Source organism: Ostrea edulis, chromosome 3 (assembly GCF_947568905.1).
Source record: "Ostrea edulis chromosome 3, xbOstEdul1.1, whole genome shotgun sequence".
In the NCBI taxonomy this organism is placed as follows: domain Eukaryota; kingdom Metazoa; phylum Mollusca; class Bivalvia; order Ostreida; family Ostreidae; genus Ostrea; species Ostrea edulis.
Genome location: NC_079166.1, coordinates 65,983,776 through 66,000,975, shown reverse-complemented (window position 1 = coordinate 66,000,975; position 17,200 = coordinate 65,983,776). Strand labels below are relative to the sequence as shown.

The 17,200-nt window shown below is 33.2% G+C and overlaps 1 protein-coding gene and 1 long non-coding RNA gene across 17 annotated transcripts in view; one reads left to right on the top strand and one right to left on the bottom strand.

Moving 5' to 3' along the window:
* The window catches only part of LOC125677531 (uncharacterized), a 71,277-nt gene that overhangs the window by 38,914 nt on the left and 15,163 nt on the right, over nucleotides 1–17,200 (top strand). For 12 of the 16 annotated variants that reach the window (XM_056158605.1, XM_056158604.1, XM_056158602.1 and 9 more), the window contains one exon: nucleotides 16,400–16,520. In XM_056158605.1, coding sequence (XP_056014580.1) covers nucleotides 16,471–16,520 — 50 coding nt within the window. In that variant the 5' untranslated portion in view covers nucleotides 16,400–16,470. Of the gene's footprint in view, nucleotides 1–3,702; nucleotides 3,747–4,026; nucleotides 9,574–16,399; nucleotides 16,521–17,200 lie in introns of those variants that run through there. The other 4 variants (XM_056158598.1, XM_048915642.2, XM_048915639.2 and 1 more) reach the window with 4 other exon arrangements.
* LOC130052737 (uncharacterized) lies at nucleotides 10,768–16,518 on the bottom strand. Its single transcript, XR_008801120.1, has 2 exons — nucleotides 16,340–16,518; nucleotides 10,768–14,013 (listed from the first exon to the last, which is right to left on the bottom strand). It is a non-coding gene; the product is annotated as an uncharacterized LOC130052737 (long non-coding RNA).

Genomic DNA, 17,200 nt, shown 5'->3' with positions numbered 1-17,200 from the left:
TCAACTCCCCTCTCTCTCTTTATCTCTTTATCCGACCAAACCTACCGAGGACGTCCTCACAATGTGTAAAAGAGAATACACACACACGAGTGCTGTTTATTCTAAAGACAAAAATGTACTATGTTAGGTATAGCTATGGAGATACATGCATGTACCTATAAAAGTTTATCTAATAATCTCTTTTGAATTATGAAAAAAAGGTTTTTGAGAGAGAATATTGGTAAGGACATGTCATCACACCACTTGTCCTCACTAAGCTAATATTTCCTCACAACGTCTGTCCATTGGTTGAAATTTGTCCTCACTTTACACGTTTTACTCTCTCTCTCTCTCTCTCTCTCTCTCTCTCTCTCTCTCTCTCTCTCTCTCTCTCTCTCTCTCTCTCGGGCGCAATCCCTGTAATCTTCCTTCCAATACTTAGTAATTTGTATGTGATATACAATTAAAAAGCATCATTGTTTGTCGATTGTGCTGTTAATTTACAAATTTATATAAATGTTCACATATCAGATGTTGACATATTCGCGCACGAGCAAATCTTCATGTGTACGTATCTGGCACATAGAACCAGGGGGCTGACCCTCCACTTTTTTGACAACGTTCATTTTCTGATATTTTCATATGCAAACTAAGTTATATTCACATGTGAAATAAGATAAATTGGCGGATTGGCCCCCATCCCACTCTTTTGGTGGTAGTAATGAATGGTGAAAATGTAATAATGAATGAATTGATGAATTGAAGGACGAACGGAGTCTCCTTCCCCCTACTTAAGAGTATGACGTTTGGGCAAAAGAGAAATGTTAGGTTCATTTTTTGCTTGTCAACAATTGTAGAAGACAATTTCTCCTCCGACTGTCCCTACACTTTGAAAAGCGATGCTACGTGTTTGCGTACTATTCTAAATCTTTCAAAAATAATCACTTAGCAATATGAATCCGATTGTTTTTTTAAATTGACAGCCACCATGTTAATCTCAGCGAGATTCGTCGAGGCTGGATATTTGGACTGACGCCTCTTCCGAATCTCAGACCAGTGTCACATAAAGTGATTCGGGAAATCTTGCCTGAACTTCGGCCGCTTGTTGCGATTAAAATGGGTTAAATTGAATTTCTTGCCCGCTTCAACTTTTCGCCTCAGACATCCTATTAACTCCCTATCACAATGAAACATGCATTTCTTACCTTTACAAGGTGTAAATCTCACAGTAATTCAAGTTGGCTATTTTCGAAGCCATTGCAAACGGCCACCATTTCATATTTTACCTTCTCAACACTGAAGAGTTCCGATAATTTAGGACGCCTTCTAATAGATTGATTAAATATTACACAGTTTTCTTTTTATTGCTTTTAATTTTTATGCTTAAATGCTTTGTGCAAAGTAATTGTCAACCAGTAAGTTCTGTATTTTCAATCATAGTACAAATTGTCATGAAGTAGTATATCGGAACTCTTCAGTGTTGAGAAGGTAAAATATGAAATGGTGGCCGTTTGCAATGGTTTCGAAAATAGCCAACTTGAATTACTGTGGGATTTACACCTTGTAAAGGTAAGAAATGCATGTTTCATTGTGATAGGGAGTTAATAAGATGTCTGAGGCGAAAAGTTGAAGCGGGCAAGAAATTCAATTTAACCCATTTTAATCGCAACAAGCGGCCGAAGTTCAGGCAAGATTTCCCGAATCACTTTATGTGACACTGGTCTGAGATTCGGAAGAGGCGTCAGTCCAAATATCCAGCCTCGACGAATCTCGCTGAGATTACCACCATGTATAAATTCAGAGGCGGCCACCACATAAAGTAAGTGGCGACCGCCAGATAAAATAAGTGGCAGCCGCCAGTCAATTTATATGGCGGCCGCCAGATAATAAGTATATTATACATTAACACGATATGACAAATTTGAACCTGTCCTAGAGTCAAAACCCCATGCCTAAGATAGTCACAATTTTGATATGTCCTTTTCTGCTTTTCCTAGATATGCACTTAGTCTTTATACCGTATCAGCAAATATAAAGAAGTCCTTCAAATGATAAAGACATTAATCACTATCATAAATTTGGACCCACTCTGGAACTAAAATCATTACCCCCTGGGATCATTTTGGTAAATGATGACCTATAGATACACTTCTTCTAAATATCTAATCAGTTTCAATTTAGTATCAATGGCATTAAAACAGATATTTTGAAATGTTTTACACATATACACTATATAATACTAAGATTTGGACCCACCCTGGGGTTAGAACCTCTACACTGGGGATCGTGAAATTTACAATATTTGTAGAGGCTTTCCTCCTCTACATCACTATGCATTTAGTTTTTCATAAAGATGTGCGGTTGTAGAGAAGAACTGTTTTTGTTGGGGTTTTTTTAAAAATCGTTAATTTTGACAGTGTTTGCTCCGCACTTAAACCCCCAGGGGTGTAGGAGTTGTGAAATATACAAGTGAGGTCCCTCTTGTCCCAAAGATGCTTCATGCCAAATTTGATAAGAATTGGAATGACATTTATCAAGAACGCACGACGGTCACCTGTTATACAGAAAGCTAATACTTAGATGTTACTGGGCGCCAGGGAATTTCATAAATAATACCGATCGAAGCTCGGACGGGCCGAAGGCCCGTCCGCGAATCAAGGCTCTAAAGGTAACACGTATGTAAAAGAAAAAAGTCAAAATCAGCAAAATAAAAAGAGATAATCTCTATATACGTTCACTGAAATTTTCGTGATCCATATGGGCGCCGCCATTTATTTTTTCATTACCTGCTTCAACAGTTATTCGTGTTTTATTTTGAATGCCAATAATAGAAGACTCTGACGTGCAATTCGTAATTTAAACACTCAGTTTGTTCAAAGTGAATAGTACAATTATCATTGTAACAGGTTTTAGCAAATAAATACATATAAAACCGTAATACGACTAAATAGATGAACGAGATCATGAGTTTCTTTGAATAAGAATATACGATAAAATTACGGTTACATTTTTACCATTTTGAATTTATTGGTGAATCTTGTTTAGTTTTAACGGCCTTTTTCATTGCATACGGAATGTATTATTGTTGTTTAATATGTATACGGTGTGACCGTTGGACCGAGCGAAGCATGAAATGGTCATTGGAGTGTCCCAAGTGGTAATCATAATTCCGTTAAGTACGGTAGATTATGATTCATTTAAAAAAATATATTTTTAATGAAATTTTCCTTGCGTTGATAACCCAGTAAGATCTCAATATTAAAGGGGTTCATATGGGGAGAACAGTTTTACAGGATCCGCCTATCCATTGAGCGCGGAAAATAAAACGCAAGGCGACGTAAACTGTGCATTGTGACGTCACATTTAGCCTCGACTTTTTTCTCTTTTTCAAAGCAAACAATTATTTTTACAACAATAATACATTCCGTATGCAACGAAAAAGGCCGTTATAAAACTAAACAAAATTAACCAATGAATTCAAAATGGTAAAAAAGTAACAGTAATTTTATCGTATATTCTTATTCAAAGAAACTCGGGAACTCGTTCATCTATTTAGTCGTATTACGGTTTTATATGTAATTATTTGCTAAAACCTGTTATAATGATAATTATACTATTTACTTTGAACAAACTGAGTGTTTAAATTACGAATTGCACGTCAGAGTCTTCTATTATTGGCATTCAAAATAAATTACGAATAACTGTTGAAGCAGGTAATGAAAAAATAAATGGCGGCGCCCATATGGATCACGAAAATTTCAGTGAACGTATGTAGAGATTATCTCTTTTTCTTTGGCTGAGTTTGACTTTTTTCTTTTACATACGTGTTACCTTTAAAGCCTTGATTCGCGGACGGGCCTTCGGCCCGTCCGAGCTTCGCTCGGTATAATAGTTTGCTTTGAAAAAGAGAAAAAAGTCGAGGCTAAGTGTGACGTCACAATGCACAGTTTACGTCGCCTTGCGTTTTATTTCCCGCGTTCAATGAATAGGCGGATCATGTAAAACTGTTGTCCCCATATAAACTCCTTTAATGAGATGTTACTGGGTGTTTAGCGCAAGGAAAGTTCATTCAAAATATATATTTTTAAATGAATCATAATCTACCGTACTTAACGGATGATTACCACTCGGGACACGGAGTTACGTACATGCTTCGCTCGGTCCAACGGTCACATCGTATACATATTATAATTACATGCAAAGGTGAAATTTTTTATATGTAATGCTTCGCTTCCAGCGTGCAACGGTCACACTGGTATATAATTACATAGCTCATTTTTTGTGAGATACTAGTAATAAATTAAAGAGGGTATGTGGAAACTTCAGATTTAGTATACCTTGTAACGGAAGCTCATTCAGTAACTTTACATTGATGTTGCCTTTGCCGGATTTCACTTTATGAATATTCATGGATAACTTTACGAAACCGAAAGTAGTTTTTTTTTGACTGACAGTTTCTTTCGACAGTCAGTATACGTCAGACTAGGAAACCGTGATTCTTGAATGTGTAGATGAACTGAATGGGATATAACTTTAATCACTGTAAGTTTTTCATACTTATCAGTTTTAATATGTCTACACAAACCACACTCCTCCACCACTGTGTATTAATATTTAGGTCAGATTTACTTTGTGTGGTTTTTTCTAGGACACGTGCCCGGTTTTTGTGTATTTTGCTGATGAATTTTTCAAATTGAAATAGTTTCTTTATTGCATGTACTTTCATAAATTCTCTACTTTCATCGAGTATTAAAAGTCAAGATTGATATATGCATTTGACGACTTCGGTATAATTATCGGTTATATTTGAGTATTAAAATCAATATTTACGCCTACTGTGCGTAGATGATCTGGTCGGGAAGAACCTACATGTAACTGTGCAGCCTATACTTGATAAGGACCTTCTTTTAGAACAGAAGAAAAACTATATTTTGGATTGAAATCAGTTGGTGAATTTGGGTAATCATGTTCTCTCTTTGTGAAATGAAATTAAGATATCGTTGTTCACTTGTTGAAAATGTTCACGGGTCAGCTTTAAAACCACCTATCGTGTGGGAGATCTACTCTCTGTTTATTTGGATACGTCGAGTGGTTAGATAGTGTTGGGAATACATAGATTTTCAGTCTATTTTTAATACCAATAATTTCCAATGATATATGCAAGATTTCAGACGGGATATATATTTAATGCATGCATGTATTATGAAATATTTACTGTATTTTAATCACAAGTGCCTGGTATTTAACACATATGAATAACTTTACAGGCTAAATGTGTATTCATGTCTTAAAACCCAATTAAGCATCTGTGGATTTCCATCGTATGTCGCAGATACATTTGTCTGGTTTCGTCTTCGAGAGGAAGACAAGATAAGCTGTGGGTGTCCGACGATGGCTGTTTTGAAAAAAAAAATCATATTTATATTATGTATAATATGTTGTTCGTTACTGATCACCGGCTGTGTTCAATATATGTTTTTAACAAAATCAACAACAACAAAAACTTAACACCCCCCCAACCCCCACACATAAACAAACAAACGAAGAAAAAAAGCAAAATAATAATAAACAAAACAGAAAATTTGTGGGAAATATAATTTGGAATGAAATTTATGCAACCGTCCTTTGCGGTGATTTTACAAACTTTTGCTGTGATTGTTTCTAAGTGTAGCTGCCTCTGAAAACATTTGGCGATTTCGTAATGTACTGTAATTCATTGTGAAAAAGATTGAACAATTTATCATTTTCTCATTTATTAGAGCACGCCAAATTTAGCGGGATTTGGCAACATTTTGTTTCACCATACGGAGTACATTTAACACTACCGGTCGGCGACCTGTTTATGGCACTTTGTAATCCGACGTGTCAATTGTTTGTTTAAGAACCCTTTCCTTCAAGTGTGGAGCATCGTCTAGTTAGATTTATCCACATCAATGAATACATTGCTTCCTTGCAATTGACATTGTACATGTACGTAATCATGTAGGCAATGGGTGTTTGGATTGTATGGCACATGTAAATAATTCTAAACTATATTTAGAAATGTATAAACTGCGATTCACGTCGGCATACTGCATGAACACGTACCAGTGTTCATTAATTACATTATTATACAATAAACATAATTTTTATGATCTTTTCCCCCTTCAATTTAAGTAATCCCTATGATGAAAATACACGAGAGGGTTTTTTTGTGTACATGTGTATATGTGTGTGTGTGTGTGTGTGTATATATATATATATATATATATATATACACACTCATGGCTACGGTATGATAGACAGTACATAGATGATCCTTAGATCGAAAGCGGATGTGTAGACAGTATTTAAGCTCATTATTGATGGCTATGAAAAAGTGATATATAACATATTAATGTAGCATCTTTTTAAGTCGAAATTGTGTTTCCAATAATGAGATAGACTTGATAATGTAAACTTTTTTTTAATCCTATGATTTCAATTTCAAGCTGAATTTAGTTTTTAGAAATTTGTTTGGATTAAGCTTTAACGAGAAATAACGCATCATCTCATTTTTAAAGCGGAAGTACTCAAATGGTGTAGAGATAAAATCAGAAACTATGATATTTAATGTCCATTTACAGTGAAGTAGGGCGTTACACTGGACGCAATGTATATAAACCATGCATACATTCATGTACTCATACACGAGTCTCACAAATTTTTTACATTTTTAAAAAATGACTTTAATTTACAATTGAAAGTTTTTCCTGAATGAGGCAAATCTAACACCCCAATTTTATTACACGATAGTTTTACACCCCCCCTTCCCCTGAAAAAGAGAGGCATGTTTTGCATGCACCTGCATGAGGGTCGGTCGATCTGTAGACTAAGTTTTGTTCACTGAAGTATCTTAAGAACCGTTTGCTTAACAGACATCAAACTTTGTACACTGGTACATGTACATCGTAAGGAGTAGATGAACCGCATTGATTTTTGGTTTAAATGGACAAAATAATAATTGTTTGAAATTGTTTTGAACATATATCTTATTGATCAAATCAAAAGGATTGGGAACAAGTTCTAACAACTTACTAGTCTCTCTCCTAAAACATTACAATATGTCATGCAAGATAATAATTAACAGGTAAAATGTACAATGATTATTAAATAAATGAGTCTACCAGTTTTATCTATAAATTTGTTAATAGCTGAATATACATGTATATATATATATATATTAGTACTTTTTACAAGTCAAGCATCAAAAGGCGATCAAAACGTTTATAGTAATTTTTACAAGCAAAAAAAAAAAAAGAATAAAATAAAAGAGAGAGAGAGAGAGAGAGAGAGAGAGAGAGAGAGATGATATATACCTTGGTTATTATGTCCACATGAACGAAATGGAAATTTTTAATATTACGTTTATAAGGATCATAATGAAGGATACATTTGTGCCTTAGCTCTGTATGAATAATGTTGATTAATCGTTTCCCAAAAAGAAAAACATGATGGTAGGCTTGTGATTTCTGCTATCATATTTTTGCGGAATGAATTGATTGAAAGGGCTTCATTCAATAAGTTTGACTGTTTTATTGAATTTTTTTAAATAAACAGGGGCGTGTACCTTCTGTATATTTCCACAGCTAAATAATTATTCACACTTTTGTGTTACCTTTTTAGAGTAAGTAGAATGGACTTAAAAGTCTGCTGGTCTTCAATACACTGAGAGTTCTTGTTGGTAAAATTTCAATAATATTCCACTCATTGCTTGTTATTGAATTTGAAAAGCACCAACAACAAAAAAAAAAAAAAAACGAAAAAAAAAACTGTCAGGATAAATTGTGTGAAGTTTATGACATTTAACATATTATAAGATGAATTTCGTTTTCACATTTCAATGCCCTAATTATGTAAATTTAAGAATACATATGAATAAATATTACTACAAATCATCTAATACATTTAAAGTAACCCAGTTATTAGTGCACTTCACTGAATGACGTATACACATGTAAATCTACCCCGGTTATTAGTGCACTTCACTGAATGACGTATACACATGTAAATCTACCCCGGTTATTAGTGCACTTCACTGAATGACGTATACACATGTACATCTACCCGGTTGACCCAGGGAAATATTCATTAAGCTCTTTTGTCACTTAACGTAGTTCCACACTCCTGTGACGTCATAAGATTGTGCAAAGTCAATAATTTAATGACTGGAACATAAATTTTGTTGGAGTCTTTTTCAATAGTTATTGTAAAAAATCTTGTTAGCCATAAAATATTTCAAAAGTCTTAGTTATATTTGAATAGTCAATTATGCGTTTCAAAATATTGAATCCAAGGACAATAACTCTGTTTTCATTAAATTATTTATCAAGTCCATTATGCAATAGATTTCCTATATTTTTCACAAACATTTTACCAAGGTGATAAGGAATTATTATCTGTGTCTTTTCATGAAATTACATAAAATTTTAATCCATGAGTGGTTTTGAATAGCTTAGTTGTATGGTGCCAGATTTAGGGTTTTTATGGGGGTATACATACTCTGGAAGCTATAGATTTGAAATTATTAAGGAAAGGTATGGATTTTTTTTTCATAAATAACTATAACAGATGTACATCTACTAATATAACCAGAAAAAATGATATGTAAACCATGCTATAAGGAAATTGTGTCCATATTTGTTTGTTTTTTAACATTTTGGAGAGTAAGGCTAATTCAATAATTTTGCACTTATTATACTAAAACTTGATGAACATAGTGAAAATGACATGTGTTTTAGTTCTTGACATGTTTCCTGATAAATAAATGCAATTTAAATTTTTTGTTGTTGTTTTTATTTTAAAATAACAACAGATAACTGTTTCCAATGAATTTCATAAAAATCTACATAGGGTGCATTACTTCAGTAGTGTCTGTAATGAAAATAAATTTGGAAATCCTTAACTAATTTGCCTTTTCTCATTACTCTGAATGTTAATCTATTGATTCCAAACGAAAAAATGCTACCTAAACCCCAAAAATCCAGGACTAAGGACCCACCTTAAATAGTTCCAAATTGTCATGTTGATCCAATGTATTTTCTCTTCTATCTATTTATCTATCTACAATGTTTCTATCCATCCACTCTCTCTCTCTGTCCAATGTACATGTATCTATCTCTCCTTCTTTTCTCTCTCTCTCTACATTACATGTATTCATGCGCTTTGTGTGTTTACAACCATATAGATCTACAGTGTAGTAATGGTTTTCTATGCAAGAAGACTTGATCACCCCCCCCCCCCCCTCATTTAGACTCCTTATGACTTATTGAGTGTAGTTTGTAATATACACTGTACTTTCTTTGTAATTAATAAGCTAATGAACTATAATGGTCAAGGTTATACATATCTTGTATTGAATTGATATTTCCTGCGCATGTCGTTTGAGACACCAGTTTTTGTTTGGGTTTCCCGTTTATTATATAGATTTGAAATTATTATGTAACGTGCTTGGTTTCGTTATTCGCCTACTTTGTCTCATTCCCAAATTATCTGTAACAGTATTAAGATGTTCTAAATCGAAAGTGAGGTTGTTCATCCATCAATGTGTTACGTACTGGTGCTGCTGTTACTCAGGTAAAGCTTTGGTTTATCAAACTTTCGTTTTTACATCTACCGTAATTTTACTTCACCTGTAAATCACCAAGAGAGACAGTAAATTTTCTTTATTCACCGGGTGCCTTTCTTTGTTCGGAAAAATATCCCATGTTACAATACTTTCCCAGCATGTCAACAGGTAGTCATTTTAATATGGCAGTATTTATAAAGAATAGGATAAAAGTAGAACATCTATTCATATTTCACACACGTATAATTTGCATATTTCACATATGAAAAATATTACGTAATGAACTGCAACAAGGCTACGATTCAGGAGGTGTTAAAAAAGAAATGGGGGTTTAAATATATGTATGCATATTTATATGCATTTATTTATCCAATTTTAATGCAGGTATAATACAGATTGATGCACATGACACATTCATGCACGCCAACAAAAAGGTTAAATTTAAAAAATTTAAGGAATTCACTACAAAGTGTGCATGAAAACAAATTATGACAGATATTTGGGGAGGATGTTTTCTATACTAACCCCCACAGAGTCACAGACCCGCATTTACATAATGTCATGAAGTCTTTTCAATACAATATTTTAGCAGATATTGAATTGCCTGTTTTAGTATCACAAAGCCAATTGATTGAGTATACTCAACTAGTTTCTTCAATTTTTCAGGAGAGTGTATATATATATATATATATATATATATATATATATATATATATATATATATATATATATATTTCTGTGTCTGTGTATAAGCTGTCTCAACACTTAGGGTACAAGACTGCCAGTCTGATCGACTTGGCCCAGGCACTGTCCTTTGGTACCCTCTGTGTTTGTGACAACATTTTATGATATTGTTTTACTTTACTTCCCATATAGCACACTTGTTGTACAGCACATTTTCAATCAGTATTGTGATGGTAATCCAATAACTATGTCAATGTAGAAACCCTTAACATGTGTATATGGTATGTGTATTGTATCCTGTAGTTATAATGTTTTATTGTTAGAATGGTATATGCCCCCTGAGGGCCCTTGATTGGTGAATAAATAAATATAATAATATAGACGCGGGTTGCATCGAAAATTTGAGGTTTAGATAATCAACAGTGTCGTGGCCTTTCCAATGCTTTTATGAACTTATTTTCTTATATATATACATGAATTTCTTAGATATATACATGAATTCTGTATATATATATATAGAGAGAGAGAGAGAGAGGGGGGGGAGGGTATAAACAACAATGAATTAGAATCAGCTCAGCCCTTGTAAAATCCTTATTGAATTTACATTGTACATGTATTTTCACAGTAATAAAGAGAGAATGGGGGAAAAGCGAATGAAATATATTACAATGTAAGAAAGTTGTGCACCATCCCATGTGAAATGCTTCTGATATGACCACAGAAAACCAAACCTCTAAGGTATATTATTAATTAATTTCATTATTAATTAATAATAGGGTATATTATTAATTAAAAATAAACATACTTCTTGAAAGTTACAAATGCGTATTTTTCAAACGAAATTATATTCGGTATATCTATGAATCAATTGATTTGTGTAACATACTGATTGTAATTTATAAACCCCTTTCTTACAAAAGAATCCCACAGATGTTTCAGATAATACACTTACAAAAGAGATGAAGCATCGGTAAAACAGATGCCCTTTGTCCGTTTCTGGTTTTTATACAGCCCGTAATCAGATGAAGTTAGTTCGTATATTTTTGTTTAAGGAAAACAGACTGGAAAAAGAACACCAAATAAAAAAAACCAAAAAAAAAAAAAAAAAACCGTCGAACTGAAAACATAAAGCACAAGTGATTCGATATATGTAGGCTGGGAACAGAACTTTGGGAAATGTTTAAATTTTATCAAATGTTTCTTTGAGTTGTGCATTGAAAAGCTTTTTGTTGATTCCGTGAATCAAAAATCAATATCTCAAATCTCCTGGTGAAAAAGTACCTCGTTATCCCTGGCGAGAAGGACGAGTAAAACGTCGGTGTATTACGGTATATCCCATTTAACAGACTTTGATATTATCTGAGATATAAATTTTAAGAACGTTTGAAGACGAATATATAGCACAACTTTGTCATATGAAATTACACGTTCGCGAAGATCACGAATTACTGCCAATATATACAATTAATATACATGTATCTATACTGTGGCTATTCGAGCCGAACGACATTGTTAAAAAAATATAATTAGATATCTAAATAAACCACGTGATTCTGTAAATGTTTTTATAGTAGTTTTTTTACCATTGGATAATATGAGAAATCTCATTTATCTCCATATAGAGGTATGAATGTGCTGAAGAACTGACATCGTTGTTTCTGATTAGTTACACATGTACTTTTACATTGCTGCTTGTATTGCAAAAAAATGATTTTGGAAAATTCTTTATTAGATAAAAGACACTTTGAAAGCATTTCTGTTGTTGAAAATGCACACTGTAAAATGAAATTCATCAATTCGGGGATCGGTTATTCAACAGTTGTTCAACGTTTTATAATTGTAGGAATACTTATTTTTCTAATGTCAAATTTTCGTGATTTGAGAAAAATAAGCATGTTGGTGGGACGTAGGGCTGAAACGATTCACCGAAATATCGATACTGTTCAATATAAATGCTCAATTCAATGTTTGATTTATTGCCTTGATTTTCGATACGTTTATTACAAACACGTTCAGAAAGAAAAAAAATACATCAGACTTGACAGGTCTGTACTTTAATATTATCTAACATACCTGCATGAGGGACAACATAGAGTCCAATAACATTCAGACTGATGTTTGCCTTGAGTTTGACGAAAACAATAATGAACTTTATCGGTTTAAACTGCAGAGTACAGAGCCAACAGGCATCTTACCGTTTGGCAGTTTGGAAACATTTTGCTTTTAGAATTATGATTATGAATGTTGGTAATTAATTTTTCTTCAATGTTATTATTGGTTTCTTCTGTACATTGTATCGTATTGAAAATATTGAATCGCTGCATAATCATTGCGATATGTATCGCATCATGAAGGGGGCGTATCGTTTCAGCCCTAGACTGGGACGTTGAGAGTAATTCTTTTATCTTTGTATTTCAGTTTCCCCTGCTTTTTGTGGATTTGTCCATTCCATAAAAACAATGATTTTACATTATTTCTAAATAATTATTTGTTGTGACCTGATAATTTTCATGTCCGTAGTTGTAACCATGTAATACAAGAAAATTGATAAAATACAAAGATTAGCCATTGTTTTTGTGTGTTTAAACATTTATTTTTTTTTGCATTGTTTCTGTCAAGGTCTATACTTAAAAACAACAACACAACAACCATTTTTTTAATATCAAGAATTATAAGTATAAGGAATGAATGAGAAAGTTGTTGGTATAATGGGGATTTTAAAGAAAAGAGGGAAACATAGGACAACTTCTTTACCGATTTGTATAAAGTACGCCTCCTATGGTCCGCCATAATATGCAATCTTAGTAGATATTCATTCCTAGAAACATAGTATATATGTTTATAATGTATATGCTTTATCTACTTTTATAAATGAATTTGATGGCAAAATTCATTTTTAGGCTATGACATAATTTACAGCAGAGTATGCTTATAAAGTGCAAAGTAGTTTACAAAAAGCGTAATATGTACCAAATTGATAATATGTTTTATGAATTTATAAGAAATAGATTTCATTTATGAAAATACAAATGTACAAGTGCGCATGAACCGCTAATCCTCACATCGGCATACTTCAAGAAGCTCGTTATGTGTTTTCTAGAATTAATTCATTTCTTATAGAAATTTTTCTGTCGGAAGTTCAGCCGTACTCAGCATTACAAAACCTAGACGTACATTATAATTGTTATTTATCAAGATTCCATAATTCTTTATTGCGAAAAACGTACATCTTATAGCATTATAACAAAATTGATCATGGGTAATAATTACAAGGCTGAAAATAAACGGCCAATTCTTACAAAGACATCTAGCAGATGTCAATACAATAGTATAATGATAGTAAAAAAGGAGAATGACGATACAAATTACATATTATAGACTGTTCTTAGTTCACAAGCTTCACAAATAAATTTTCCCAAGTTACAAAGTTCTTTAACATTGTTCACACTTAATACATGTAGTTGTATAAACTTGAACATGGAGGGTTTACTCCGGTATTGGTAATACTTTTTCACTAATTTAGCTTTAATCTGACAATATACATGACTCATATGTGCATTGTTTACGACTGTAGCGCATTCACAGGAAATGGCTATCATAACATCAGAAGATGAATATCATTTTGCTTTGAAATGTCCCTCTTGACTAAATGATTTATTAGAAATAGTTAGATTTGTTAATTTTTTTGTTGATTAAAAACTGCCCATCCACCACCATCTGCTATTGTCACTGTTGCCACGTCTTTGTATTTTGTACATCACATGCTGTAAACAGATATAACATCATTGTTGGGTTTTTTCTTGATTAAATATACAGACATACAATAGGTAGATAACAATGGCTAAACACTGTAAATGTATATATATCCTGATAACATGCTATACTGTTAAATTCGCGCAATATTATTTCATCATCACTTTTGATTTTCTTAAAGGACACATGACACAAAAAATTATTTATCTGCAATCATTGTCTTTATAATCCTTAAGTCAGATTCTCACACTGAATCTGTTAAACACGCATCCGTTTCACAGCTAAAGCTGTAACACTGTACTGATAAGCAGCCTGACCTCAATATGCATATTCTAAACCCCAGAGATCGGAAACAGTCGGGGTGACGTCAGAGATGAGCTACAGCACAGAGATGCTATATGCTTCTACAGAAGAGATACTATAAATCTTTCTTATCACTGATCAAAGACAAACAGTTTCCCTAATATTACCAGTAATGGGTTAAATGCTGTCATAAACAAAGAACATGCACACTCATATTTCTTTGTTCATATAGTTTGTAAGGATGCCGTATTGAGCTGTTTATAATTGTTCAACCTCTTCAAAAGTGGACAAAAATGTGTCATTTTTTCGCTTCCCCAAAGATGCAGGTCTTCAAAAAGCATGGGTACATTACTGTCATAGAAGAGACCTTACATTAACCAAATACAGTAAAATATGTGAAACACTTTACGCCAGATCAGTATTCTCGTTATCCACCCCGGTTAGCTGAATTAGGTTATCCTAATGCTCGTGCTCAGTTAAAAGATGATGCTGTACCCGATGCTGAGTGGCCTACCCAAGGTATATATATATAGTTTTCTTTCAAAATATATATACTGTGACTTTCTCCCCCTTTGTATATGTGACCCTTTTCTATCAAAATATATACTATGAATTTTCCCCTATACATATAATATAATATATATTGTGACTTTTTTTCATACATCTATGATTTTTATACAAAATATATATTGTGACTTTTTTTCCTGTGACTTATTTTCCTGTGATTTTTCATCCGTGACTTTTTTTCCTACATTCGTTTTATGGTAGGTTTCTTACATTATTTATATGTGACATACATTTTTATAGATAAGGGGTTCAGAATGCCATGATGTCAATTCATTAGACATATACGGAATTTTTGTTGATTTTTTTTTCAATATATACATGATATACATACTGGTACATATTTATATATGTTTAGCAATTTAGAGCTTGGGGGGGAAGGAGGATCAACAACCTAAATCTGCTGCAAATGTGAATATCAAAGTTTAAGTTTATTACAGGATTTCCAATAATATTTTACTGCAATTGAATTTGGTATATCTTAAATAAATCAGAGTTCTGATAAGTCTTCAGCCATTGTATTGAATACGTTACGGTGAGAATTTGCAAGAAGCTCACCTCTGACGTATATAACACACACGTGACTCTTATCTCATTAACTGTCGGCATTGCTCGCAGAACTGCTTTGGCTGGTGTTTACAGATTACTATTTCCAGCTGTGCCTTGTTATCAGATGCTTGTTTAACAGATTCAATGTGAGAATCTGACTTAAGGATTATAAAGACAATGATTAGAGACAAATAATTTTTTGTGTCATGTGTCCTTTAAAGGATGGATTTTGCAAAAGCGTTAATGTTACAATGCTTTATGTTACAAGTTGAGAGAGAGAGAGAGAGAGAGAGAGAGAGAGAGAGAGAGAGAGAGAGAGAGAGAGAGAGATCCAGTATTATCTAAAAATATTATGCAAAGTTGAAATGAAATAAATGTATTAATTATCACAGATACATGTTGAATCTTTGCATTGATTTGCACCTAATGATAACCCACGAATATTTCCGATGGGGTCCTTATTATAACAACAAATAACAGCATAATCAAAGGATGGAGGCAAAAGTTTGGTAAATAAACCAAGGCCCTTTATACAGATATGGTCTGATAGTCTCTCCTATATGGCTCTTTCCATTATAACATATTGCGTGTATATTTTTAAAGCCTACATATTGTCTCTTATATATACCTCTGACAACTGTATAGTTGTTATTATAAGTATATATCCCTCATTAAGTGAATGCTTACCGGTTGACATGTTAATTACTGTCCAAAAAATTAAATGTAAAATATAAATTTTGTGACATCACGCATTGTAGTACGATGTCAAAATGGTGGGTTTTTTTTTTAATGATACTATTATTTAGTAAACATGGTGAAAGGGGGTGTATATAATACGTCCTGCAGATTGTCCATTCACAGCATGCATGCATAGCAAGATATTGTTTAATTAAGTAATGCTTCGCTAATCATCGTTCATACGTGAATATCATTTTAACTTTGCATCATGTGAGTGTGACAGGTCCTATCTTTGCTCTGCAGATTTAACAGTGGAGTCCCGGACCATTTGTTTGTGTCCTTGTTAGCAATATCGATTTCCCGTTTAGCTGTCCATGGTACCGCTGTCCATGCAACGAAGAACATGTGATGGGAAATCATCCCTGTAAGTATGGAGAACAAAATTAAAACAAATTATTAAGAATCTGTAGATTTCTTTATGAGCAAAGCGAAAGTAGTTTTGTAAGTGTTTGTACAGTAATAAATTGTGGCAGAGCAACCTAGTATCAGTGTTTCATGGGTTTTTTCACATTGGCCATCCATGTTTAAAATCTGGAATTTAGAAATACTTAGGAAACCAATTATAAAGATTGTCTTCTATCTTTACCAAGATGAAGGAGAGGGGTTTCCAGTTCAAAACAAAATGGTAATACATGTACTTCAAAAGCTATGTTTACTTTCGATTTTGACTAATACATGTACTTCAAAAGCTATGTTTACTTTCGATTTTGACTAATACATGTACTTCAAAAGCTATGTTTACTTTCGATTTTGACTATGTCTGCAATATATATCTATACCTTTGTTTTGAATGACCTCGATCTTAATATATAAATATAAATCCAGTAGAGCACTCTGCACAGATGGAAGGCTCTGATTTTACACACAATGTAGAGAGATAAGTCATATGTGAATATATAATGATATATACATGTTCATAAAGGGCTTCTGTGGAAGGTGTATCTTTGGAATATCGATTCGTTATGACGATGCACTTTGTTGTGTAAAGAGCTCTGTTGCGATATCAGAGAGCATGTTGACAAAACCACGGGGTTCTTGAAATCG